The 27,590-nt window shown below is 43.7% G+C and overlaps 1 protein-coding gene across 4 annotated transcripts in view; it reads right to left on the bottom strand.

Annotated features, from left to right (window-relative positions):
- Positions 1–24,614, bottom strand: part of ddr1 (discoidin domain receptor tyrosine kinase 1) — a 36,627-nt gene extending 12,013 nt beyond the window's left edge. For all 4 annotated transcript variants that reach the window (XM_068736500.1, XM_068736501.1, XM_068736499.1 and 1 more), the window contains exons 1-9: positions 24,243–24,614; positions 12,329–12,486; positions 9,929–10,031; positions 7,180–7,255; positions 6,367–6,519; positions 5,408–5,555; positions 4,198–4,309; positions 3,231–3,417; positions 372–618 (exon numbers count right to left, since the gene is read on the bottom strand). In XM_068736500.1, the coding sequence (XP_068592601.1) occupies positions 372–618; positions 3,231–3,417; positions 4,198–4,309; positions 5,408–5,555; positions 6,367–6,519; positions 7,180–7,255; positions 9,929–10,031; positions 12,329–12,428 (1,126 nt within the window). In that variant the 5' untranslated portion in view covers positions 12,429–12,486; positions 24,243–24,614. The remainder of the gene's footprint in view (positions 1–371; positions 619–3,230; positions 3,418–4,197; positions 4,310–5,407; positions 5,556–6,366; positions 6,520–7,179; positions 7,256–9,928; positions 10,032–12,328; positions 12,487–24,242) is intronic.
- Between the last annotated feature and the right edge of the window lie 2,976 nt (positions 24,615–27,590).

Consider the following 27,590-nt stretch of genomic DNA (forward strand, 5'->3'; position numbering starts at 1 on the left):
TTAAATGTTTTTTGTAAAGGACGTAAGCATTATTTTTTCTGATACCGTAAATCAATTAAGAGCAAACAGCAAGTACAAAAATGTGTGATTCTGTCACAGTAACAAATCTTGCTCACATTTCAAGAATGCTGACTGGACTTGCACCCATTGTAACAATCCTTTTCAGTCATCTCCTTTCCTGTTGTGGCTGTCTATATTTAGCTATTGTTTGGGCAAAGTCAAATCTCTACTGGACCTCCAGGACAGTGCTGGACATAGTTGATAGAATATGTGTGGCAAAAAGTGCAAAGCCATTTATAGAGAAAAACAAACTGCCTGTCAGAGCTACAGAAACACATATCTCACATGTGAAAAAAAACCTGGTTTCCTACCAGAGAGGAAGGATATCTCGCTGATGAGGAGCCAGCGGTCAGCGAAGTAGAATTTGCAGCGGAGGATCTGAGCCGGCCGGCCGCCCAGTGGGAGGGAGATGGGTCGTGAGGAGGGGTCTTTGAGATCCTCAAGGGGTACCAGCAGAGTGAGTTCAGGGGACCAGGGCTGGAGGATGCCAGGCTTGAAAAGACACTCTACCTTGCTGAAGACTCTCACACCCTGAGTGTGGCGGTTGTTACTGTGCACCTAGAGGAGGGAGACAAGCGAGGGTAATCGAAAGACAGATGAAGAGATAAAAGAGGTTGTCCTTTAAGTATCCAAACACCTGATTTAGCTCAACCCTCATGCGTTATTCATTCATTATTCGCAGCACATAGAGATTCAGTTAACACACAAAATTAATGACACATTCTCATTCTGTTCCACCATAATTGCTTTGGCACGACTTAAGAGCTGAGCAGGACTACAAATTAACAAAATTAGAACACAGGAGGGGTAAAGAAAGGATGCAGGAAAAGAAAGTGTGTGACAGAAGGCCGATGGAGGGGAGCGGATGATATATCTTTCCTGTTTTTACAAGCAGGGAAAGGCCAAAGAGAGGAGAATCCAAGGAGGAGGGAGAGTGATTAAATGAGCGAGCGAGAGGTCAAAACTATAGATCTAGGAGATAAAAAAGTAAGGCGATGGTGGGAGGTTCTGTTCCGCTAAGAGAGAAGGGGAGGTGGCTCTGACAGGTTAGCTATTAACCTCACACTTACTGCGAGGCCAGCCACGCTAACCTAATCCACATGTCACACACACACACACACACACACACACACACACACACACACACACACACACACACACACACACACACACACACACACACACCAGCTGCTGAGTTAACGTGTAACCGATTCTATCTGAAAGGGGACAAAAATGGGGGGTGTGGGTGTGTATTGTATGTTGATGCTAGTGGTGGGGGACTAATAAGTCAACAGAACCAAAGTAATTCACTACTCCTTCAGGGAAAACAGCTCAAATGACCTGCGCAAAGCTTAATTTGAGAGCATAACACTGCATTCATTATGTTTTGCTTGTTTCATCATAAATCTAACCTACATTCATGAGTTCCCTCTGATCTTCTTCTTTCATTTTCCCCCTCTTCCACATGAGCTTACAAAGAAAAGTTTTGCATAAATTCCCAGAGGACAGAACTGGATCTTTACAAAGATTTGGGGTCCTGTTAAAGGTCCTGTAGGAAGTGCAGGTTATGCCTAACAAAAAGGTCAAAGAGCAGATCTCCCTTTGGGAGAATGATTAGGTGCAGGTTAAGGAACGACAGAGACAATTCAAGCCAGTATTAGGTTCAGGTTCCCACTCTTTATTTATTTGACCTGTGTGTCTGACATATCCGCTCTGCTAGGCCAGCATAACGGTGTATGTCAGCTGAGGTTAGTGAGGGGAACCCACTGGGGAAAAGGCAGTAAAAACAGGACACGCCTTGGAAAAACACTAGGAATGCCGCTGGGAAAGATTTTAAAAAAGGTAACTGAGAAACACTACAATAATAACCAAAAATGTGAAGAAAAAAAGAGCTGAGAGAGAACATTCCGAAATTTTGGATCGCAGTCAAAACCAAACCTCTAAAAGATAACTCGTCACTTTATAACACTAACTGGGGATTCATGCCGTTCAATGTGCACATATACAGGGCGAATCCCACCCAAACCAACATTCCAACCCTGGTCCAACGAGACAACACAGTTATAACTCAAACTGGGTTGCTTCATATTATCATTTCCCCCCGTTGCTCCACAAACTAACCCCAAAAGCCACACAGACGCACAAACAAACTGTGATGCAACTCGGTGGCACCCAGAGAGCCGAGCACAGACGCACTGTGCCATGATAAACAATGGCAAATTAAAGCTAATTAAATGGCCGCAGAGCTATTCCGGTCAAAATACTGCTTCCTGGTGAGATGGCAGACGCATAACTATGCTTCTTTTTTAAGAGGTTGTACTGGTTAGAGCTGAAAAGGAGTTTCATCAGATGCTAAAAGAAACAATCAGCCTAATGTCCTGCTATAATCAGTACGACATGCTTTTCTTGTGCTAAGGAGGTTATTAATTAACCAAATATAGGTATTAATTAACAAACAGAGCTTTGTGTGAATACTGGTCTTCACGAAACACACAGAAACCAGGATCTCATTTTAAGTTCAATAAAATCAGTTTGACTTATTCAATATGTAGATTTATGCATCAAGGTGCTCTAAAATCAAACCATCTCCTCTAAAGGGGGAACAAGTGTTTAAGAAGAAAGATTGCTTTGAAATTAGTGTTTGGCACTTTTGCCTTTACTGAACAGTTGACCGTTCAGATAAAGACAATAAAAAGCGGGGAGAGGGGAATGACACACACCTAAGGTGCTCGGCCGTGTATAAGTTTCAACCACGAGGCGTTCTTGAGTCATTGTCGCAAAGACTAAGAACAATGTCCCATATAACACTCTGACATTCATTTGCATGCAACACTAGAAAGACACAGTCATCAGATCTGACAAGCGGTGAGATGAAAGACTGAATGTGCATTAAACTTGATATTCTATAGATTCTGCATGTTCTCTGGCTTCAGTGACTTGTGGACGAACTTGAGCTGCAGTGACTCGTCATCCCCCTCAGAGCATGTTTTAGAAAGACCCCTGAGGACACAGACCGGAAATCTGGGCTTTTAGCCTCAATGACGTTGCTGATTTATAGGCAGCTCCTCGCCGTCTGAGATTTCAGTGTGATAATAATGTCCTGCAGAACCCTCTCACATTCATTCACAGACAACAACGCAATGCATGCACCGTCGCACAAACTGCCTTACCTGCATGTTGTGGAATACACGTGGCTTCTCAAAGTGGAACTCAATATCCACGCTGCCTTGCCCAAGGGCTTCCCGGCTCCAGCCCAGGTAGTCGTAGCCAGGCCACACCCTCAGCTCTTTAGTTTGTATGAAGTCATCTCCTCCCAGGACGCCGTCCATCAGCTGACCCAGGCCTCCAAACTGCATCCTGTGCAAACACTGGACGGGTCAACATGCAGCTCTGTGCAGAAACAGTTCTGGATGCAGTGGACCGTCAAATGTATTCATGTACTGGCATGCAAAGATGCATAAATAAGCATATAAACATTTAGATGTATATGCAAACAAGCTTGCTCGCACCCACCCACCCACACACACACACACACACACCCACACACACCCACACCCACCCACACACACACACACACACACACACATCTGCTTAAAGCACGTCTGGATTACATCAAACGTGTTAACTCACCCGCTAGCAAAACATTTCAGCCCCATTACCCACACAGCTCATGCAAGTGTGGACCCCCACCAATTCTTCCCTCAGCCCTCCTTTGCTCCCTGCCAAAACATTACGGCCAGGAAACACGCCTCAAATCCCAGAGCAACTAAAAAAAAAGAATGTCGTTCCCTTTCGATTAGGCGGACACCAGAAAAAACTTTCAAGAAAACATTAGCCCGAGACCCCTCTTCAGTGCGAACAGATGTGATGAGCGCTGCAGAGAAGATTTTGGTATTCCACTGATCACTCCACGCTGCTGACCGTCAAACTTGTGAATGTTTATTGTGATCCTATTTCCAAAAGCAGTGTTGCAATTTACACTCATGGTCGTGTCGGTTTCATCATGCATTTCCATGAACACAAAATCCAAAAAGGAGCAGTTTAAGGGAATGTATGAAGATGAGATACTTAATATACATAGAAATGAAAATGGTAATAAAAAGATAAAAAGAGCCCAGAGCGGTCTGAATATCTTACCCTTGCTCGGTGCTCCCATCGTAGGTGGAGTCGTTTAGATAGACAGGCATGCCAGATATGCCAGACAGATGCATGACGTGACCCACTGGAGCTGTGTAAGCCTTCAACCCGTCTGAGTAACAGAGAGATATGTACAAATATTCAATTCTAGTCGTGTGATTGTTGAGACAAAATTGTTTTTCTATTTAGGAGAAAGACCTGAACAAGCCGCATGTGAAACGTAATATATTCATCATGAGCAGCTACATGTTTTACTGAGCCAACATTAAACAGTAATCACTGCCGCGGGGAAACTGCTAAAGCTGTTTTTTAAGTAGTAAAACAAACGAAGAACGGGCCCACACACGACATTTACCGGTGAAATTTAAGCCTCTCTGCCCCAATATACAGCTAATCAGCCCGCTCCCCGAGAACAGAGGTGACGTCAGCAACACCGACTACAGCCCTCTGCTCTGCTACCCATAATAAACAACGCTTCACATCACCTTTAAAGTATGTGTGCAGTAGTCTCTGTTTGCACATAAATGAGTGTCTGTGGATGTGATTATGTACTTAGATGTGTGAGATGTAGAAGAATAAATAAAGCAAAGACACTGCGCCGCCATAATATCTGATACGAGATGAGATGAGACGCAGAATGTGCGTAAAAACTTGATATTCTGTATAATCTCTGGATTGTGGGTGAACGGAGCTGCACTGAATGCACATTAGAGCACATTTTAGAAAGATGGTCTCCCCGAAGACACAGATCAGGACCTGCGGCTTTTTGGCCTCTGTGACAGTTCTGATTTACAGGCGGCCTGATGCTGTTTGAGGGAGGTGGATGGGGCAGGAGGGGAGGTGAGCCAGCCATAAATACTCAGCTTGTCAGTGTTGCGCTTCGGGAAACTTGGAGACGAATACAATTTATCACCGTGTGGCTTCTTTTAACCGGAAAAACCTCAGCGGGGCTGTTAATGTGATGCAATGCCTCAAATCAATGCATGGGACGTATGGCGCAAACAAGCACTCTTAATCATTACCATCTAAATCCCCCTTGTACCATTTGAGTAAATCTAAGACGATAGTGACCTCCGTCACCTTCATCATATGAAATGTGATATGATAATCAAGGTTTGGGGGGCATGCCCCAGAATAAACCACAAAAGAAGGAAGATTTTGTATTTCTGTGATCTCTTCATGTCTCTCTCACCTCCAAGCAAACACTTACCGTTCCAAAGACAACCATAGAGCTCCACCCGAAGGCAAACGCTCATAACTCGGTCAGCCAGGGGGTAGAAGCGCACCATGCGGGCCACTATGGGAGGGCCCAGGTCCTTCAGCACAACATCATAGGTGTTCTCATTCCCTGACACCGCCTAAGGGAGAGAGGTATAAATATCAAAATCACACAGTACATTGCTCGTCTCCTCTGTTATCTGTGGGGTTCAATGAATCTCGCCTCACGGCTCTGACTTTTTATTCAGCGTGTCTTCAAATTCTATTAATCTAAAGGCGAGTTCAAACACTTTTTCTTAAAAGGACTGATCTTCGAGCGTGATCCTCTGGTAGTTTCTGTTGGAGCAGCCCACACCGAAAGATTTACATTGGCTGGAAATCTCTGAATATTTGTTGCTTCGCAATGTTCTAAAATAATAACTGGAAGGGGAAAACAAACAGTATGATTCTTTCCCTGAAACATTGGCTGTTGGAGGTCTAAATTCCCATGCCATAATGTAGTAGTTGTACAAAACACAGTGCAGAACTTATTGTCAGCAAAGAAAATATTGGACGTTTACCAAACACAGTAAGATGCCTTTATCTGCACAAGGTAAGCGACTCATTGCAGTGTTGAAAGCTCAGGCAGTGAAGGCCAATTTTGTTCAAACAGAAAAGTTAGCGGACAGAGTTTAGCTGGTGCATTGCCAAACTGCTCCACTTGCCAATAAATGATAAATAAATCAAAAGCAGATGAATAATCCAGCCCTCTGTTTAACAAGACATTCATATTAAACAGCCACGGGACATTGAGTTGTTTCCCATCAATAATGGAACATCAGACTCAACTGTATGTATCTTGATCCCCCCCCAAAGCTTAATTAACAGCATTCAAACTGCCCTCCATTAGCGAACACATGAAAGGGACAGTGGGCTCTGCTGAAATGAACAAAACTAAAACACCCTGCTTACTTCCTTGCCCCAGCGGTCCTTCCAGGTGATCCATTTCACTCCGTCTCGGGAATAGCGGAGCCGATAACTGCGGGCGAACTCCTGGCCGTGCCCGTCGGCGTGACGGCCCTGGGTACCAACCAGAGCCAGGAAGTGGAGTTTGTGCAGGTCCACCTGCAGGAGACAGGAAATACATCATCAAAACACTCATCACTCACTAAAATACAGACAAACAGATAAAGTTTTGAGATACAGATAAAAGAATGTTGGGAAATCATAAAAAAAAAGGTTGAATTTGGTAGACTTCTAAATGTTAAGGTAGATTTAAATCAGTAGGTTGACATCTCTGGGGGTGTGTCATTGTTTCGGGGGAAAGTATTTTGAAGTACCCTAAACTTATACTATTAGTACCCAACTTAATTGTTATGCACTGACTTTGTTTTGTTTGTAGGAGGAGCTTCCTGTTTAAGCTTGCTGCTAGCTGCTCAATAGCCATGGGCCTTGACCAACTTTTCTTTTTTAGGACTTACTGATCTCCTTATGTTCTTTTGAGAAGAAGCACCAGCCTGTCCAGTCTTTTTGCTAAGCCAATCGCCTTGTGGCTCAAGCTTCATATTTAGTGGGCAGATAAACAGACAGTGGTATCAATCTAACTAAAATAAAATAAGTGTATTTCTCAACTCATAATAGCTGTTCTAAAGTCACTCTAAAGCATGGCCTTGAGTGAATTTAAGCTGTTATTAAAGAATCATTGAACAAATCTATGACTATTATACAACAATTGTACTAAGCATTACTTCCAGAATGTAACGCTGTGAAAACTGAGAATCTCACCTGAAGGTATTCTGATCCACTGGGGAAAACGGCTCCTGCAGGACACCACGCTCCATCCCCCTCTCCAGTGCTCAACCTGAGAGAAACAAGAGGCTTATAAATGTTGGATGACAAAATGAGAAAAAAAAAAAAACTACCTAAGAAATGTTGAAAACAAAAACATAAAAGTTCACCAAATCCCAGTCCCACACCAAAACATTTCCATGTAGAGATCCAAACACACCCACAACAAGACTGAGTACATCAACACGCTGGGATACCACTGAGAATTCAATAAAAAACGGTGCGACCCTCCTCTACCACCAAACATATTGATTCCACAGCAGCCAAACTCTCACATATAAATGGGGCAATGTTGTCTGAAAGAGAGAAAAACCTGGCTATGGCTAAAGACGCACAGCAGGCGAGAGAGAGGGAGAGACTGCAGGAAAATACAGACACATGAAAAGAAGAAAAGAGATGAAAGGGGCAGAGTGAAAATTTGTTTAAACCTCACAAGATGTAGAATGTCAGGATCAATCTTTACTCTCAGCTCTTCGGGCCTGCCATGACCACACACACACATATACATACACCACTAAAAGATTTTCACTCAGTGTGACCTTCGTCAATCCAGCCTGAGAAGAAAAGTCCACAACGCCACCACATACTGGCCACACGAAGACCACTGACTTGGCTCGGTGCGTCTGTGACGTCGGACAAACTTGCACAAGGATCTTTGGAACCGACGCCAGGCCACAACCACACTCCGACCACTGTGGGGCTTCTCTTCGAAATGAAAGCTGCTGCTCAGACCGCCAAAACAAATCACTATACCCACTTGGTCACACTGACAGTGGCGCTGGTATTTCAATCAGACCCCTCAGTGGGTGAGATCATGCAGCCGGAAACCGTGAGATGATATCAACACATTAGTGCTCCACATAGTGTCCTGTGATGGGAGACGAGGATGAAGAGGGAGAGAGGGGAGGAATGTGGCTGGGCAGAGCTCAGTCCACCGTTCAGCAGCCAGCAGGGTTAACATTACAGCACGCTGTTCTGCCAAATAACTAATTTCTCTCCTATTTCTACCTAAATACCAGCCAGCAATTCATCCCTTCCACATTGTTCTCAATTCTGCTTTTTCCCTCCAACTGTTCTCCACTCCCTCACACTGTGCTGATATTTCACTTCCTCAGAGTAATAACAGCTACTTAATACCTACCGGCTCTGCAACCCTCCCTTAACCCTACACCTTCTCTCCAACCCTTTTTTCAGATTAATTTCTCTGCAGCTTTCAGCGCACCATCGCAGTGATCCACCTTTCACTTGTTTTCTCTCTCAGTCTCTCCCCCATGTCTCTTACAAAAAAGCTCGGGCTAATAATCATTTCCACATGGTGAGACACTCTGCCAACAGACCCAGCCCTTACAGACCAATGAAGACAAATTAACACACACGACTATTGGGGATATTGAATTGACTTACATTCATTTCCTAGAGACTTACCCTAACCATAACCGCTACAAGCCTAATCCTAAAGTCTTCACCCTAAAATATAATGTGTTATGTTATGGGGATGCCCACGCACGCACGCACACACACACACACACACACACACACACACACACACACACACACACACACACACACACACACACACACACACACACACACACACACACACACACACACACACAGCTTGAGAGTGTAGCAGTCTTGACTCGGCTCTCATGAATCTGACCTCACTGCCAGACAGACATGGTGGGATTATAAAAACCCTGAAGGTTTTACAAAGACATGCTATCATCTTCTATCATGATCCGTTAGGCCTTGAAAAAATTACTTAAGCGTGGTGCAAACAGACTAAAAATAAAGCATGCAGTCAAACCCAATAGTCCACAGTGATGTGTGCATGTGTTCTTGTATTAGAATGTTATTTCTCCTGTTACTCCATTTAACGTTTACTCCAGTAGAAGTAGATCAGTTGCCCCGACCAACAGTTCAGTACAATAGTAGTTCATTTGAAGGCCACTCTGACTAAAAGTTACATTAAATTATGTTTTCTATACAAGACGCTTTCTTAATTGACTGAACGGTTTCAAGCAAAATTGAAAGAGCTTTATCAGTGGTTTTGCTTGTTTTTGTCTATTTACTACCAAATAACAGACACTTTACATCACAGCTAATCGTTTTACAAACCATGATGCTAAGCTTTAGAAATCTGAATGTACTTCTGTTCCAAGGGTTTCCTTTCATCTCTGTATAGTATAAAGACCAATTAGCACCAGTCTGCATTAATTCATGTCAATGCTACCTTCATGGTAATGCAGTTGATCCCAAATCTGAATGAATACCAAAATGATATTGTCCTTCAAATGAAACGTCATCGTTATTTAAAGAAAATTAAACAAAATCTAGCAAGTTGTCACCAGCTCAAAGAACTTTCGGCAGACCTTCAGAAGTTAACTTTTCACTTCGCTGCAGTGATGTAGACGTGTACTCAGTACACCGTGACATCACTGCTGGGTGTGGTTACACGTGAAACAGAGCAGCAGTGGTGATGATAAGTTGAATTCAAGTACAATTACAGTTTTCTGTAATCACACAAAATACACTTGATTACTGTGGTGGGAGGAATGTCCTTCGTAACTTTCTACCTTGCACGCATGCACGCGCACGCGCACGCGCACGCACACGCACACGCACACGCACACACACACACACACACACACACACACACACACACACACACACACACACACACAACCTTCCATGTTTGGCCTCAGTAGAGTCCGACCAGGCACTGGAGGCAGTGATGTCAGAGTCTAGGATGGTGCCATCCTCCATCCCGAGGGCGTAACGACACTGAGCTGCAAAAGAAAGATTGAGGAAAAGAGAAAAGGAGAGAGAGATAAAGAAAAAGTGGGAGAGAGAGAGAGACACATGAGCAACAGTCTCTTTCGTATGGAGAACATGTCCAAGGGGAAACTTAATATTCCCATTAGAGCGTCAGCAGCCATTATTGGTCACGGAGCATAATGTTGTTATGTCATCTCTGGGAAAACTTCCGGACTTCATGCTTCATAACCCACACAGACGGCGAGAGGAGGGAGAAAAAAAATACCAAACTCCACAATAAATGTTCCTGTCCTCTCTTATTTTGTTACAGCATCTCTCGGGGAGATTCTGTACTAATGAGTTCACGTGAAACGTAATGGAAGTGTTTTGCATCATTTATTCCTGTGAACCCCCTTTGTCCTGTCAGTAAAACGACAGCAAAGATGGTCATTAAAATGAATCTGAAGAGTATAGTGTATCCAGTGTTTCCTGAGAGATCCCGTGACTTGTTGTCTCTGAGACTACACCTTTCCTGTTTTTTATTTTTTTATTTTTCTCCTTTTGTCTTTCCAACCCCAGCTCTCCGTCCCACACAAAGCCACCTCCTCAGGGCTCCAGCGATCCTGGACAGACCCTGTTATGGTTACCACTGCCCGGGGATTTGCAGGAACAAAACAAAAGAGACAGAGAAACCAAGGGCGAATGAAAGAACGCAGACAGGTCTCAGATATCTGCTGTGACTCGAGTCCAGCAGCAGCATTATCAAATGATCCAGATAGCGTGGTCCCAGGCAGGGATTACCCAACGACCCAGCTATCTGCTCTGAAGTCAGCCATGAGGAGGAGATGGTGGAGGGGGAGGATGAGAGGCTGAGGGGGTTCGGGTAGTGATAAAGTGGAAAGTAGTACTGAGTGACAGTGATATGGAGGGGAGGCTGAGGGTGACAGAAAGAGGCAGGGGAGGGTGGGTGTCTAACTCAGTTTCTGTCATTGAGTCAGCGAACAGGAATGCTGGGCTGAATGACAAACCCTAAAAACCCCAACGGGTGCAACACACACACACACACACACACACACACACACACACACACACACACACACACACACACACACACACACACACACACACACACACACACACACACACACACACACACACACACACACCACGCCCTGCAGACAGGTGCCCATTTTATTACATCATCATCATCATCACCACACATCGCCAGTCAACACCCCGCCATCTGCAATCTTCTCACCTCTCCCTCTGCATCTCTCGCTCAGTGTGTCCTCTGCTTTTACTTTCTCTTCTTGACAGTTGTTTTTTATAAAACTTTGGCCCACGCACCAAACCTTCCTGCTCACACTGTCAAGATAGATTCAGGTGTTTCAAAAGAAAAGTTTGTGTGGGGCGCACCAGTCTGTTCATCTATCTTCAACGGTTTCTTTTCCATCAATCTAATCCTAGATGAATGCAGTGCAGACACGATTAGTCAATAAATCAACTGGTAGTTGAACAGACAATATCGCCATCACAAGAGCTATGCTGTTAGCATGCCTAAAAATACCAGTATGTTTTTGACTAATTGATTAATCGAGTGATTGTCTTAGCTCCAATTAGGATAATCTATTAATCAGATGAGTCATTAATAAAGCAAAAAACATTTGATGGATCCAGTTTCTCAAATATTATCAACTAAGCGATGAATACAAAAAGAAGAAAACATGAAATAATGATCAATATTTGCAGCCTGGTCACATATACAGTCTAGCTGCTGCAGGCAGAAGGTTGACCGCGCTGCAAACAGTCTCCTCTGGTTACACCTGGTTGGCTCTCATTCACTAACCCCTCATTCACTCCTACATTTTGACTGACACTTTCATGAGCTGCCTGTGCATTAGCGGTCTTGGCAAGCAGAATGGGGGGGGGGGGGGGGGGGGGGGGGGCGCCTAGCTATCTCATTCTCCCATTACACACGACTGGCTGGCAGACAGGGAGAGGACACAGGATAGCCTGTTGATAGCGGACAGAGAATGAGCCTTACTGATCTGAGAATGTGAGGAGAATGTCGGAGCAGCAGGGCGGACGATGGCTGTGCCCAGTGGACACGAGGACGCAAGGGGGAGAAAGAGGGGAAGGGCTTGAAAGTGCAATCATGTCTGAGTTTGTGGTAATAAAAAAACCTTGTAATGTGCCAACTGCCAAGCTGTGGCATTCATTTTGATAAGTACAAAAGTCAAAGAAAGAAAGAAAAAAAAACACAGAATGTGGGTTACAATTCATCCATCACCAATTTGGATGTTCTCTTTGGGTGTAGACGACATCCTACCTGGGTTAAAGTGCCACTCATGGTCCCCAGAAGACGACACCAGTGCCACCAGGACTGTGATCATGGTGACAGGAAACAGCCGCGGAGTTGGCAAAGCCATGACAGCAGCAACACACCTGGTTACCTGTCCGGGGACACGCTGATGTCCAAAGGCATACCTGTCGCAGAGAAAGAGATATTTAAATTTAGGACTTTAGGATTCTTGTCTGTGCTTGTAGAAACTGCGCCAACCCCCATCAAACCACAAGTTATTTTATTTTCACGCCCGCATATACATTATGCACATGCGCGCGCGCGCGCACACACACACACACACACACACACACACACACACACACACACACACACACACACACACACACACACACACACACACACACACACACACACACACACACACACACACACACACTCTCTAGCCCGAGGCTGTTGAGCTCCTGGCTCACTTTCTCCATCGTTAACTCAACTCCCTCAATCAAATCCTCTTAGTCTAAAGCACACAGCATATCTCACAGTCATTTATTTCTCTACACTTTGCATGCTGAGCTCAGCAATGGACCGAATCCCAGTGGAGCAAGCACAGAGCCGTATAACAAAGGCCACTTTCACACACTAATGTGTTTTTCTCTCTGGTAGTAGAATGCAATGATATAATAATACTTCGCTGCCTTTAGAAAGGGTACAAACAGCTTGGTAAGTGAAGATGGTATAATTAGCCGACTCCATTTACTCCCAGAGAATTCTTTATTCCTTCTGTATGACACGGAGTATAATTTGGAGCAACCGGTCGGAGATGCTTGTTTGGAATGAATGAATAAACCGATGACGCTGCAAAGGTTGGAGAAATGAAAGCCATTGAGTGAGAGAGAGAGGGACAGATGACAAAGTCTTTTGAGTTAATGGAGAAGCAAACATGGTCTGTGCACGGTTAGTGCAAAGTGAATTGCTAATTGTTGAGTGAATTTAAAAATCCTTGCAAGCTTAAAACTTCCCAAAAACACCCACACTCAGTTTATTAGGTACATTAACACTAATGCGGTCTAATACAGCAGTCCTGTTATGAAATCCTACTTCATGGAGGTTATAATGTGAGAGGGGGTGATTCAAATAATGATCATTACAAAGGCTGTAGATTGTGGTGCTGTTGAACTGTGCTGTGATGTACAGAGAGGCGTTTCTGAAATGTAGGTTATCCTCATTAATATGAATGCAATGGACAAAATAATAGCAACATTTCTCAGTATAATGCAAGACAATTCAATGAAACGACAAACTGCTGCCTCCAAAATTATAAGTTGACTCAACAACTCTCTTCAACAGTTTAAACAGAAACTGATCATGAAGGTAGGATTTTATTACAGGACTGTTGTATTAGACTGAATTAGTTTAAGCTAGATGTACCTACAGTAACAAACTGTCAACTGAGCGTACATCTTAACAAAATAAAAGTATATGTGATGTAGAATATGTGAAAAAATAAGCACATTTCACTGCTCTATCCCTCGTGCATATTTTACTTTTGAGACTTCCAGTGGTGAAGCAAGAGGGAGGAAAGAAACCTCATGATAAGTGGAAGTGTGAGGTGGGAGTGACAGCTGGGAGAGACCGAGAGGCCAGGCTGTCTTCCCTGTAGACCCTCTGTGTTTCGGCTTCATCTATCCGACTAGACTGGGACAGGCCGACAGCTGACACACAGCTGTAGTGACAGAAGATTGGAGGGGGGGGGGATGTATGGAAACGTAGCGAATAGTAGAGTTAGCTCAGGCCCAACAGGGCGGAGACAGTGGAACAAGAGCAGCGATGACATGGGTACGTGTGTGTGTGTGTGTGTGTGTGTGTGTGTGTGTGTGTGTGTGTGTGTGTGTGTGTGTGTGTGTGTGTGTGTGTGTGTGTGTGGAGGGAGGTGGTGTGGAGAGGGTGACTTATGGCCTCGCACGGTGTGTGTATGCACGGGTCCGTGGGTCGCGTATGTGGGCACAGAGGAGATCTCAGGGATATCCAGCCAGTGCAGCTGTCCTGAACGGGAGACACAACCCATACAGAGTTCATGTGTTCAAGTGGGGAAAGGAAAAGAGAGGCTGAAATTATTATTTTCCTTTGCAGAAAAACACTCACAAGTTGTCCAAATGAGTAAGTATGTGTGCGAGTACGCCAGATGGCAAAAAGCTGAAATATGCTGCTTACAGGGACTAAGAGCTGAAAATCGGATGACTGGGGCCACAAATCTGAGGTAATCGCCATGACAACCACTGTGATATCAACAAACATCTTCCTCGACAGCGTCTCATCACCGCTTTGCCAATGAAAAGGGGAAACGACCTTTTAATCCAACACGCCATGGAGAGAGACGAAGAAAATCCGCCAGACGAATGCTTTGGCGAGCAGGAACAAAAAGTGACCACAGCCATCAGAGAACATTGTTGTTGGAAAAGTCAAGTGGTGTCAAACAGCTGTGGTTAGTGCTCACAGAGAGGCAGGAGGACCTGCTGTGTTCTGGAGGAGGCAGCAGAGTGTGGAGTCCAATCTACACTCCAACGTTTTGTCTCGGCTAATCCATACGCAGGACTAATGAATACTTATGAGCAGCTGCTGTTCCTGTCCCGCACGACAAAACACAACTGACAAGAGAGTCAAGAGCAGAGAGAGACAGACACGGGGAAAAACGGTTTTAGTTTGCAGTCATTGCATCATTAAAGACCGTTTGCCAGAGTCTCTATAATTAGATTGCTTCAGTGAAAAACTGGCAGGGCTGCTTTGGCACTGGTTACAGTCTTTTCTAGAAAGCCCCTCGTGTCAGAACCAAATGTTCGCATTCGTTATTCTTTCCAGTTGTATAATGAAGCCGGTCCAAAGTGACCTAAAGGATTGTATTCAGGTTGGTTCACAGAGCCAATTAACTGCAAATTGTGTATGCTTTACATCACTGCAGAGAATGTCATAACTATTGGCTTTTATATTTCATATAGCCATTAGTTTAAGACTGTGCCAGTACAGTATGGAATAATCTTGCAGAGATTTGAAACCTAGGAGAGGTAATCAATCACATTCATTATTTAGTCCACCTTTCTTTCTTTTTTTCTATTACGGTAACATAATAAACAGCTGAGAATCAACAGAGCAGCTGAACGGCAATATTTCAAAAGTCAGAAACTAGCAAACTTGCAATATGCTTTTAACAATGATTGGTTATGGAACAACAAATCATTTGAATGACATGCTTCTTGGCAGCCAAACGTACAAATGTTGGTTGAGAGTTGTTGGAGAAGTAGCCACTCCTTGTCCTGACTGAAATATCTAAACAACTACAAAGACGGATTGCTGTGAAATTTTGGCGCATACATTCTTGACCCCCACAGAATGAATTGTAATCACTGTGGCAACCTTTCCACTACCTGTCAAACCAATGACATTCATGGCTGTAGACACACTCAACTGCATGTGTGATGATCACTTAATGCCGACAAAATAAACTGATACGTCATGCTGACTATGATAAATTACCTATCATAAGTACGTTTTATGCGCCAGGTGAAACCAGCTGCTGCACACGTGGTACAACATGTATCTAGACTGTATTGCATCTTTTGGAAAATGGTCAGCAGTGATACAAGGCATTTGTAATAATCACATTCAAACTTTTACGCCTCGTTTCTTTTTCATAATCTCTTTTTTGTCAGTTCACAGACCTGTGTGGAGTCACAGCCACATAAGAGTTACACGCTGAAGGCAGCTGGGAGACTAAACGTAGTGAGCTCTTTGTTTTGGATTTCCATCAGTGTGCAAGGACGCTGGTGAGCTCGTACGCACCACTACCCTCCGAGTCCTGGAGAACAGGGAGCCTGGATTAATCTTAAACTCCACAACCCTTTGAAACAAGGTCATTTGATGGATTTCCTGTAAACAGGCTTGTTGCTGTGTGCTGATCCCTGCGGGGCCACTGTTTCCTTATTACTAAAGACCCACTCTAACCCCTGGTGCAAAAGAAATTGAAAATATATATATATATATGCACACACATATATGGCCAATAAATCCTGGTTTATATCAGAGCTAAATCATGCAATGTTGAAATTACATCTATTGCTCAGTGGGAAGGGCAGGCATGAGTTTTTGGCTGCACCAGTCTGTCCATGGGGTTCCCTTTTTCATCTTGAATGAATTTTCTTTAGCTTGCTTTGGTTAAACATTAAAATTCCACTCAACAAAGCTACTCCCCCTTAGTCAGCGAGGATGGAAACTAAGGAGTCTGGAGCTCTTAAAACTGAAAATGAAGGCAGTGCACTTCTAATAATTACCTACACTGTCATCAACAAATGATCCATGATACGTCAGGAAGCTGCGGGGTAAGTCTGATATGGCCTACTATTAGTCATAGTGCTGATCACATATAAGTCATCAAATAGTACAGCTGTGTGTCACAACATTCATCTATACAAGGAAGTGCCGGTCACGACTGTGGAATCTGATCTTCCTGAGTTGTACCGGAGGTTGAGGAAGCAGGAGGGAAGAATGGATGAGTCACTTAAACAGAGCAATGAGAGCTCAAGGAGTCAGAAAAACAAATTAAACAGCAGCGACAAGAGAAGGAGAAAGTGTGTCATGTGACTAAAGGAGGTGGTGAATCACGATGAAACAGCTAAGGAAGCATGGAAAGGGGATTGTAAAAAAAACAAAAAACCTGTTAATAGTTAAGTTGTGCTGAACATCATATGACTCATTAAGACAGCTTAGCTTTCACCCCAAAAATGCCCAGTTCAAAACACACAGACAAAGCACAGTAGTGTTGTGCAACAACACAGGTCATAACAAATTTAATTAACAAGCTAACAGCGGTTTTAGTTCACATGAGCCGAGGCTCAAGGGTAGCGCAAAAAAAAACGTGTAAAAAGAAACTGGCATACGGCTACACAAAGATGAAATCGATCACAACTTAAGAGCGAGACTTCCATCTCCTCCCTTTTTCGCTGCCTGCTTTAAACTTAGACGCAGGACCACTTGGCCGCTCAGTTGCAGCATTGCTCAGCATATCTGCATGGCGGACAGAGACAAATGATGACTGATTACCCTCGGCTGGTTTGGCAAATGAAGAATGCCTTCATCAACAGCGGTCACGCAAACCTTTGGTGTAACTGTAGAGACAAAGCAATACACACAACACATTTTTCTAGAAACATGATCGGAACTTGATTTGTGCAAGTGGCCTTCACACTTATAGACAAGTTTATAAAACATGTAAAATGTATACAATACGCAGCATATTCACATTTATCCAAGATTACAAAGGCTTCAGAGCACGGGGTAGCGCCACACCAAAGACTGTTCAGAAAGGTGATGACTTAAGAGCCTGATGGAGGCGGGTAATCTGTGGCTGTAGGAGGCTGTATCGGTCATAGTGTACATGTTTGTTGGAGATATTGTTCAAAGCAAGAGCAATATATCAGCTGACATTAGCTTATTGCTGATATACAAGTACTAACAATTAAGAAGTAGTTTACTTTTCAACTGTAAAATGTTCTGGGCAGTACATATAGTGGACACAAATTTTTAATAAACATATTCAAGGGATCCTTATCAAAGAGGTTTACGTGATATCAGCCAATATATCTATCAGACTGTTTAAAATCCCAAATATGGCCACAAAAATCAAGTTCCTGTCATGAGTTAGTTCCTGGTATTTTCTGCGTAGTAGTTTTACAACAGGATTTAGAATTATTCAAAACAACAATACACAAATTATCTGGGTCTTCCTTTAGCAAACTAGGTGTCTAAATGGTTTTCTGCAGTGTACAGTTTATCCAGAACCTCTTCTGCATCCTGCACACAATGTTCCAGAGCTCTCAGAGCAATGCTGCATATTTGTTCTCCTAATGTTCATTTTTGGCAGCAAATTTGTCCAACCTATGTGCCAATTAAGAACTTGACAAAAAAAAAAATCAAAGTGACCTTTGCAGGTTTGTCTACAAATCAAAAAGCCGCACCTAGGTAGATCCCAAATCTGCTTATAGCTACACGCCTGCAGTCCAAACACAAATATTGCATCTGGATTGCATCATTGTGCTCCAATAACTTGGCATCTGAAGAAGCAATCAGAGGGAAATCAGCCTGATCATATACATAAACAGTCACAACACACAACACAGGAGAAAGCAGATTGCCTGTAAAGGCACAAGAGTGTGAAGAGTGAACTACAATGAAACAAAAGATGACAGGTGACAGCTGAAATGTGACAAACAACAGTGAGCACAAGACCAAAAAATAAAACTAACAGCAAGCGAAAGCATTGTCAGCACCTCTGGCAATCAGTGGGATCTACAGTAAGTGGGCAGTTCATTAGCTGCATCATCTGAGTCAATGAGTGGAGTCCTCTCTGTGCACATAAAGGAAAAACAGAAAAAGAGAGTGTATTACAAGTTCTTTTGGGAAACTGGTTTTTTGACTGACAGCAACTGGAAAAAGGTTTTGGTTCTCAGCACTTGAAGCTTCATACAAGTCAGTGCATGCAGTTTAACTCTTCTGAGCTCATTTTGTCTCTGTATAATGCATCTGGAATGAAAGGAGTGGCATTTCACTTTCTAGTGAAAGTGAGTTAATGAAAGACCTTCATCACCTGCTACACTACAAAGTTAGAAGTTTCACACTGCTGCATGAAAACTACAGAGGGGAAAACTAGCTCTGAGTTTGACCAGAGCTGAAGCGTGTGTGTAAAAATTCTAATGAGAATCTAGCAGATATGTGGCTGCATTAGCATGTTAATATGACAGCAGAGAGTACGTGTACGCTTCTAGTGTGACACTGAGGCCGTCCGAGGGCTGCAGTGTGACGGCAAGCCGCAGCCCAATTGCCTGAATTCAATTTGCAAAGTCTCACTGCCACCTGTCAGAGAACAAGTGAGAAGCAGAGGGGAGGATGGGGTGAAAGGAGAAAAGATGGAGGCATGTGACAGCACAGTGCGACTCTCACAATGGGCAGAGAGAAAACAGCCTCTGAACCAGATACAGGATGACAGAAGAATGCCGCGGTGGTGAAGAATCCCCTCCAGAAACCGAACGAAAGGACTCAGAACGACAGAGCGAGCGTGGGACAAAGGCAAGTCTTGGCCCGCAGGAGGGTGAGAATTATCAACCCAGCGAGCAGCTATTGAAAGGGAGGGAGGGTGAGAAGCAAGGACGGCCTGGAGTGGAACAGAGCAGAAAGAGAAACCAGAGACACCAGGTTAAACAGGAATGACTTCAGTGAGACTCAGCATTTAGAGTCAAAGTGAGAAAAACAGCCATGCCCAAACCAGCCCTCTCACATATGTCTTCTTCTTCTCCGTTGTAATGAATCACCGCTGAGCAGAGAGAGAAACAATTTTAAGACTTCTTTGAGCAGTTTAATGTCTAGCTACTGCAGTGGGAAAACAAAGACGTACACCACATAAAAGCGCATTTCCAAAAAGTTGTGACCTGATTAATATAAAGTCTGGGCTTTGCTGAAACTCTATCCACACACACGCACACGCGCACACACACACACACACACACACACACACACACACACACACACACACACACTTAAAAGCCTCTCGGGCACAGGCAGATACCTCTATCACACTTGCAGTCCTCCTCCTCCTCCCTTTCAGCAGAAAGCCTCCTAAAAAGGACTAAATTGCACATCACACAACAGTTTCCTGATGCTAATATGCCTTTCCAAAACCCTGAGAGGGAGAGAGACAGACAGGTCCGCCCCACTCAGCCACTTTCAAATGCATCATACGAAGAGAAGGCACATATAAAGAGAAGTTCACCTTTGATGTTGAATACAATATTTTCGTCCATGTTCCAACAAGGTTTCAAAAGCACCTACTTGGCCAGGAGCCATTAGTAATTATTAGTTATATATTGAGCCACGAGAGGCACGCTGTGCTCGCACTTCAAGACGAAAACAGCACCAGAGTGTGAGGAATTGAATGGAGACGAGGAAAAAAATAAAAAAATGATAAGAAAGAGTCGGAGGGAGAGAACAGAGCATGCACACCGGCTTTTAAGTTTGACAGAGTTTCCATCTTTCATAAGGTTCGTCTGGTTTTTCCGGAGGCGATAACTTCAACTGCCAGTTGTTGGGGAGACGTGTGAAAGAACTCCACGGGATTCACGATTGGTTCCAGCTCACAGGGTTCAGCATTAGCACCCTTCACCTATGAGATCATTAACTCAACATCATAGGATTTAAAAGGGGGATTTCATCAATTTTCCCAAATCAAAGTGTGTTTACAGGTACAGGGAGACCTGCTGCATATGTGGGAAACGTTTTTTGAAGCCGTTTGAGGCTTCAGAGGGAGAATTATCAGACCTCGGTAGCTCGCTCCTCATCAACGCTCGAGGCTACATCAGCTGCTATCAACATAACACAGTAAACGCACCCACATCAAGAAAAACACGATATCTAATGGTTCAACTTTGATCCTTTTGTTTTAAAATGTCCAAAGTCAGACAGTGCTACAGGAGTGTAATGAGAACTCCTTCAGTGAGAGGACTTAATTATTTATGAGTCATATAAAACATGTAATAGAGTTGAGAAATGACACATAAGAGAGCTGTTTCTTGCCAACTTCTACATTTCTGTACTCTTCATCTTAATGAATTATATCATTCATATATATTAGCACCTCCGCTTAGGCCACTTGGGGCATATATGCAGAGGCATTTCTGCAGGTTCCTGAGCTAATATGAGGCATCAAGCCAATGTCCTGAGATTCCTCGATAAGATAGTGTGACAGACTCTTTGAAGACTCCAGCAGCCAAAATATAACCCCACGTTTGCTTACATCCAAGCAGCAACATTGTTATCTAAGCAGGGCACCCTCGACAGGAAGCGCAAACAGATAAATGAGGAGACCCACAGGGACGATAGGAGGCTGAGGGCGAGATGGATGAGCAGGGGAAGGAGGGGGAGGAAGATAAATGAAACATCTAGTGCTGCTTCAAAGGGAACGAGGAGATATGAAGAGGGACCATATGTGCTCCATGTTACATGTAGAGAGAGAAAGAGACAGATTGTCAGAGTGATCAATTAGGGGATCAAAAAGTGTGCTGGATGTCAGGGAGGGATGGAGGTCTGATCTGAAAGAAGGTAGGACTTCAGTGATGGAGGACATCTAATAGAGATTTGAGACAACTAAAGCCCAGGAACACCCCGGGTCTCGCTTTGAAGTGTCACCGCCCATTACTGTGCGAGTTTGTTTCTCAGACAGTCTCGTCGAGCTCGCTCTGCATGTGACCACACATACGACAAATGCAATTGAAAAGTACAGCTGTCTAGACTTGCGGGGAAATTGGTTTAGGGACAACAGGGTGGACAGTTGAGTCCTGCCATCAATTGGTTTCATTTCCCATTTGCTGGGAACTTTAGAGAGAGGGGGGAGTAGTAACTGTGTCGGGTCTTTATACCTAAATTAATTCTTCCAATGGCCTCGATCGGTCTGTCGGGAGCCAATTACGAGCAAGCACAGACTTTAGCTGAGTTGCTGCCCAATACATAATTGTCGTGGGAGAAGTCACATAAAAGGCCGTTCTTATGGATGGAAAGCACCATTATCATCATTGTGCTCTTTTATTTGGTTAACTAGCCACATCGGCCGCATCGCCATAAAGATCAGGCAACTGTGCCAAACATGCACTTCAGTTATTGTGCAGGATCCGTCTTTGGGTTTAGGGTTCCTATCCACCTGCTAAAAAGTCTTTTGAGAAAGGTCAACAAGCAGAAAACACAAAGACAAAGTCACAAAGCATGGCTGCCGCCAAAACAATGACGCAGATAGGAGGACAACAGACTGAGGTCAATGATCGACCAGACTACACAAACCAGAGGTCGCTTCTCATTGTGGAGACCAAATGCTTCTTGTGTCTGTGTGCGCACACAGGCACGCATCTGGTGTGGGGGTTTTGTTAGCAACAAACAAACAGTAATAATGCAAAACGGCAAAGAAAACTCGTTAATTATTTCTTGTCCATAAACAAAAAAAACATCTTTCCAAGACTTTTGTTGCTGAGTCTAAGGACCCAACAAAACAAATAACAAACAGCCATTTCCCAGACACTATCAGACAAATGACTTTGCGCTGTACATACCTCTCCACAAATCACATTATGCAATTAATGTCTTTTTCTCCGACGCCTGCCAAGACACACACAAATCAATAAAAAAAAAAGAGAACTGTTCCCCTCCCCCCCCCCCCCCCCCCAAGTGTGGGCGTGCGCAATTATACTCACATAACTGGTCTATCCAGCTATTTGATATATTCTGCGTCTCCTCTGCTGGGCCAACGGCTCTCGTGGGATGCTGTGGGAGACTTAGCAGCCAGATGCCCATTAGACAGGGATCCGGCAGTTAGCTGTGAGGGACTGTGTATCCACACTGAGGGCTCCTCCTCACTTTATGCCCCTGCCTCTGCTACGAGGCAGAGAGGGAGGGGTGTGGAGAGACAAAATTGCCTTTTATTGCCTCTCTATCTATCGGCAAATAGCAAAGGCACCCCCACATCCTCCTCCCAGCACAATGCTACACCTCCTCTGGACTGCTCAGTCCCCCGAACAACAAGCTACCCACATCTACAGTGTTCATGTGGTGGGAAAAGGTGACTGCCCGCTGCACTGCACACCCACTAAAGCCCATTGTTAACTCCTCCTAAGGCATGCACAAATACACAAACAAGCTGGCAACAGTAACACAAGCAATCTCACCCACATTGTCACCTCTCTCTCTCTCCTTCAAACAGAGTGAGGCAGGAAGCTGAAAATATGCAGTTTCTCTCTTTTTCTCGTTCCCTGCACCATGTCTTTCACAGAGAAGATGAGAATCATTTATTGAGCCACATGTTTAATTCACTCTCACCGCTCTTTTCTTCTGGCTCAAAAAAAAAAAAAAAACACAATATGTGTATTCAGTTCAAAGTCCTAACCCTCTGGCAGCTCCTCCCCAGAGTTTGAATATGGTTTCTGTATCAACACATGTTTCTGCTCTCCGGCATCAGGCCGCCTGGCCATAATTCCGGGTTTTGCTTCTGATGACTGATTAGCTCCCTAAAGGAAGAACCACCACACTTAAAGACCAGAGGTGAACGAAACCAGAGCGGAGGCCTTATTGGAGGTCACCTGTGGTGCTGTGAGGTCACGGGGGTTAATGGTGGGTGTGGTGATGACCACCACCTGGATGCATGGACTTCTTAATGTTAAACACTTCAACTGACCCCATTCATCAAGGCTGCAGCTGCAGTTTTAAAAGCTCTGCATGCCAAGAAGAAATACTTCTGTGTGACTTGTGAGGTTTTCGTGCGTTTGAATAAAAAAAATTAAAAAAAAGGTGCAATGTGAAGCAGTCTGCAAAGAAAGGCATGACTGGTGACACCTGAACCTCACCCTTATCTCAGGTTGGGAGTCTGTGGCCATCAGACTGGGTCAAGACTGGACATGAAAATACATTTTTTTTAAAAGTCTATTTTGAAGATAAATGTGTGAAAACAAAAGTCTCAGCACAAGTCAGGACTCTGAATAAAGGTTTTCTCTGCTGCTAAGGACCCACATATAGCAAGATGTTCCACAGTTTAAAGTGAGTGTAGACCATGGTACACACTGGCGGATTATTTCAGCCACGCAGTAGGCAAATGCCACAATGTATCTGCCGCACAAATGTGCGCAACGTTACACCGCATATGCGCTTTCCCAGCAGTCCGTGGCCAGCGTCCAGGGCTGGCGTGCCCGCCTCACACCGAGACTTGTAGACGCCACGCCACAGACAGACACACAGTCAGACACACAGACATACACACAGACAGACAGCTGTAAATATCCCCCTGCAATATTATTATAGCCTTAATGGAGTAAAGTGCGCGGAGAAGAAACGCGCCAAGGGTTTGAAGGAGTTTCTCGGTACTTACCTAAAAGAACACGGAGAGGTGCGCGTTGACAGCGGTCCAAACTTTTAGACGAAGTCTGTGTTTGACGAAGTGAAGCTGTGTTTTGCCCGCAACAACACGCAAGCCCGCTGAATAATCCAAACGCAGCTCCGGGGCAGTTGTTGCGCGCAGTGAACGACCTCTGGCAAAACTCGGAAAACAAGAAATTATCCGAAAACTGCTGCGCGCACCGGCTGATGGTAAACCCGCAGCCTGACCGTCACTGGACACTCGTTTAGGATATATTGTTTTAAAACTCTTCGACAATGAGGGAGAATGTTTTTTTGTTTTTTTTCTCAAGCGAGTCAGCCTCCAGGGTCCCTTCGCCTCGGCCCCTCTCTGAATCTGAGACCCGTCAGCTCCAGCCTCAGTCCGGGCTCCGCAGCTGAGGCAGGCAGGCGCCACCAGGTGCTCATTTACATAACTGCACCGGCTGTGTCCAATCACGTCTCGTGGCAAGGTGTCTGATTGAATATTCCAGCAGGCGCGCCGTCCAATCAGATCTTCCTGTGGGCGGGAGCTGTGACTTTAACAACACTAGAGAATGAAATTCAACGAGGAGCCTTTTGGGGGCGAAGGGAGTTTCTTTGTTGCAGCAACACTGAGATTTTGGGGAATATGACATGTGATACAGTGCTTTCACCTTTTTAACCATGTAAGACGATGTTGCTCTGCTGTTTTCAAACGGATTATTCGATAATATAAACTTGTAAACTCACTTGAATTATCTGTTCTGGCTCTTGGCATCTGGCCTGGGCCGTTAAATGTGGACCCACAACCCCTCTGCCTTGGTATTTACCTCTAAAGGAAACTTTATTACAGAGTATTGCTGGTGTAACTGTATACCATTACTGCCCCTGGGCTATAATGACTCAGATTGAAGGGTTTGCAGTAAAACACAGCAATGGAGCGGGAACCAGGAGAGTTGTTGATATGGGACCCCGAGGCAAAGCAAGAGTGAGATGGGAATAAATGTTTTAAAAGAGCCACATGTGAGTTTATGCTGAATTACATCAAAAGTTTAACCAGTCAGACTCACAAAGAAAGTCAAAAAAACTCTGTGTAGAAGTTACAGTATGTGTTGGTACTTGTCTGACTGAGAGGAGGGAAACTTTAGCTGGCGCTCAATCAGCAGCGAGGGACAATAAAGGTCACTTAACACAATCTGAGCTCCACCTTGGAAGCACAAGGAACACGGATACTTTTTTCCGCTGCCTAATGTTTACTTTTGTGTGTGTATATAAATGTACTGTGTGTGTGTGCAAAGTGATAGATTCATGTCATGCATTAAAGTAGCCAATGTACATTTACTAAAGTACTGTACATTAATGAGAGACATTTACTTTTCACTCCAATACATTTATTTATCAGCTATAGTTACTGATAGTTTATTTATAAATAAATATCACATTTATATTTTACATACTAAACAGACGCCATCTGCATGATGAGTACTTGTACTTTTGATAATTTAAGTATATGTTTTGCTAGGGATTTTTAAAGTATGGTGTTGCTACACATCTTCCACTCCTGATGTATTTGAAATTAGAGACTTTTTTGTCTCCAGAATTAACACAAGTGAGTGTGTTAATGCTTTTTTCATGTGTTTTTTTTTATCGTATATTCATTATTATGATGAAAATGGAAAAAATCTAAATCTAAAAATCCAATAAAACATAATCAGATATAGAACAATATAATACAAAATATGCATCAGCTGCATTTGCATGCACACAAATACAACATATCTTCTGTTTGTCAGTACATTTTTTATATATTTGATTCATTTCTGCTCTTATTCTTAACTCTTTTCTTTTTGTTTCTGCTCCATTAGGACAAATCTTATTCAAACCCACCTCCTCCACTTCTCCATTCTCACCCCTTCTCCCTCCCTCTCCAAGAGTCTTTGAGTTTATAAAGACTTTAGCTGGACTTTCATCTGGCCTGGCCTTATTTTCTCTGCATATCATTAACATTCTCTCACCACTTTAACATTCTCTTACCACTTTTCAATTCGGAGCTAAACCATAACACTCTCTCTCTCTCTCTCTCTCTCTCTCTCTCTCTCTCTCTCTCTCTCTCTCTCTCTTTCTCTCTCTCTCTCTCTGTCTTCAACATTGAGCCTCCCTCATTCAGTCTTATACATAAAAACTAATCTTGCGAGCACAGTTTTTTTTCTCAGTTTAGCCGCGATGTGATCATGATTTATTAATGTTTTCTGTTTCTCTGGAGTATGTTTCATACGCCATCGTTTTTTTTTCCTAACCTTGTAAATGCTAAGCAAATAAAAAGGGGGATGCACTTAAAATGTAATTAAACGGATGATAAAGAAATCATTGGGGATATTTGAGTTATTTTCCATGACACTCACTGATTCCAAGACATTATCCTGCTGATGAGTGCAGTCATTCTCAGCTCTTGTTCTCAGCTCTTGTTCGTTCTCTCTCTCTCTCTCTCTCTCTCTCTCTCTCTCTCTCTCTCTCTCTCTCTCTCTCTCTCTCTCTCTCTCTTCTCTCTTTCTACAGAGCCTTTCCCTTCATTATTCAGCCTTTTCTGTTGTGCACATCGTCCAACTGGCTGTGCTTTGTTCGTTGTCCGGGAAACTGCAAATCCCCCGGCAGAAATTATGACCTTTTTCTCTATGATTTCCTCTCTACCCTGCACCTCCGAGCTCCTATTCTTTGTGTATCTCACTTTCACTTCGCACTGATCTTTTTTCATACTCCTTTTCTTCATTTTTAACAAAATATACTCAGTTCTTCCTTAGAGTAGTTTGTTGTTCACTAAACCTTTTTTTTCCCCTCCTCCCTCTCTACTCATTCTCACTTTGAGTGAAAACCAGTGAAGCATTAAAAGCAGGTCTGATCCTGCGAGGAATTCACCCTGAGAGAGAGAGAGAGAGAGAGAGAGAGAGAGAGAGAGAGAGAGAGACAAAAGGAGAAAGAGAGAAGTTCAAGTTGTATTGCACTTATGAGTCAGCAAGGACAAGAAAGCACTCGGTGCTAAAGATAAAGAGAAGGTAAAATAAATGAGTTGCCCAGAACATCAATAGTCTGTCAAGTAGAAGAAAGGAGGTTTTCAACAGACAGAAAAGTGTGTTAAAAGTTAAAAGAAAATCTTTACTTTTCAGAAAAAGGTTATTGCTTTCTGTAGAAATTACCATTTTCCTCCAAACATTTTATTCGGAAGGGTTGACAGATGATCTATCGCCTGTCATTTGGAAAACACACTCTGAATTTATCACCTTACTTACATCACTATGGGCAAAAACACCAACATCTGAATTAGAAATGGAAGCGTTCAACTCAAAGGCATCTTACAACACACACA

Source organism: Cebidichthys violaceus, unplaced genomic scaffold (assembly GCF_023349555.1).
Source record: "Cebidichthys violaceus isolate CVI_PGR_0920_01 unplaced genomic scaffold, fCebVio1.0.p SCAF_7, whole genome shotgun sequence".
Classification (NCBI taxonomy): Eukaryota; Metazoa; Chordata; class Actinopteri; order Perciformes; family Stichaeidae; genus Cebidichthys; species Cebidichthys violaceus.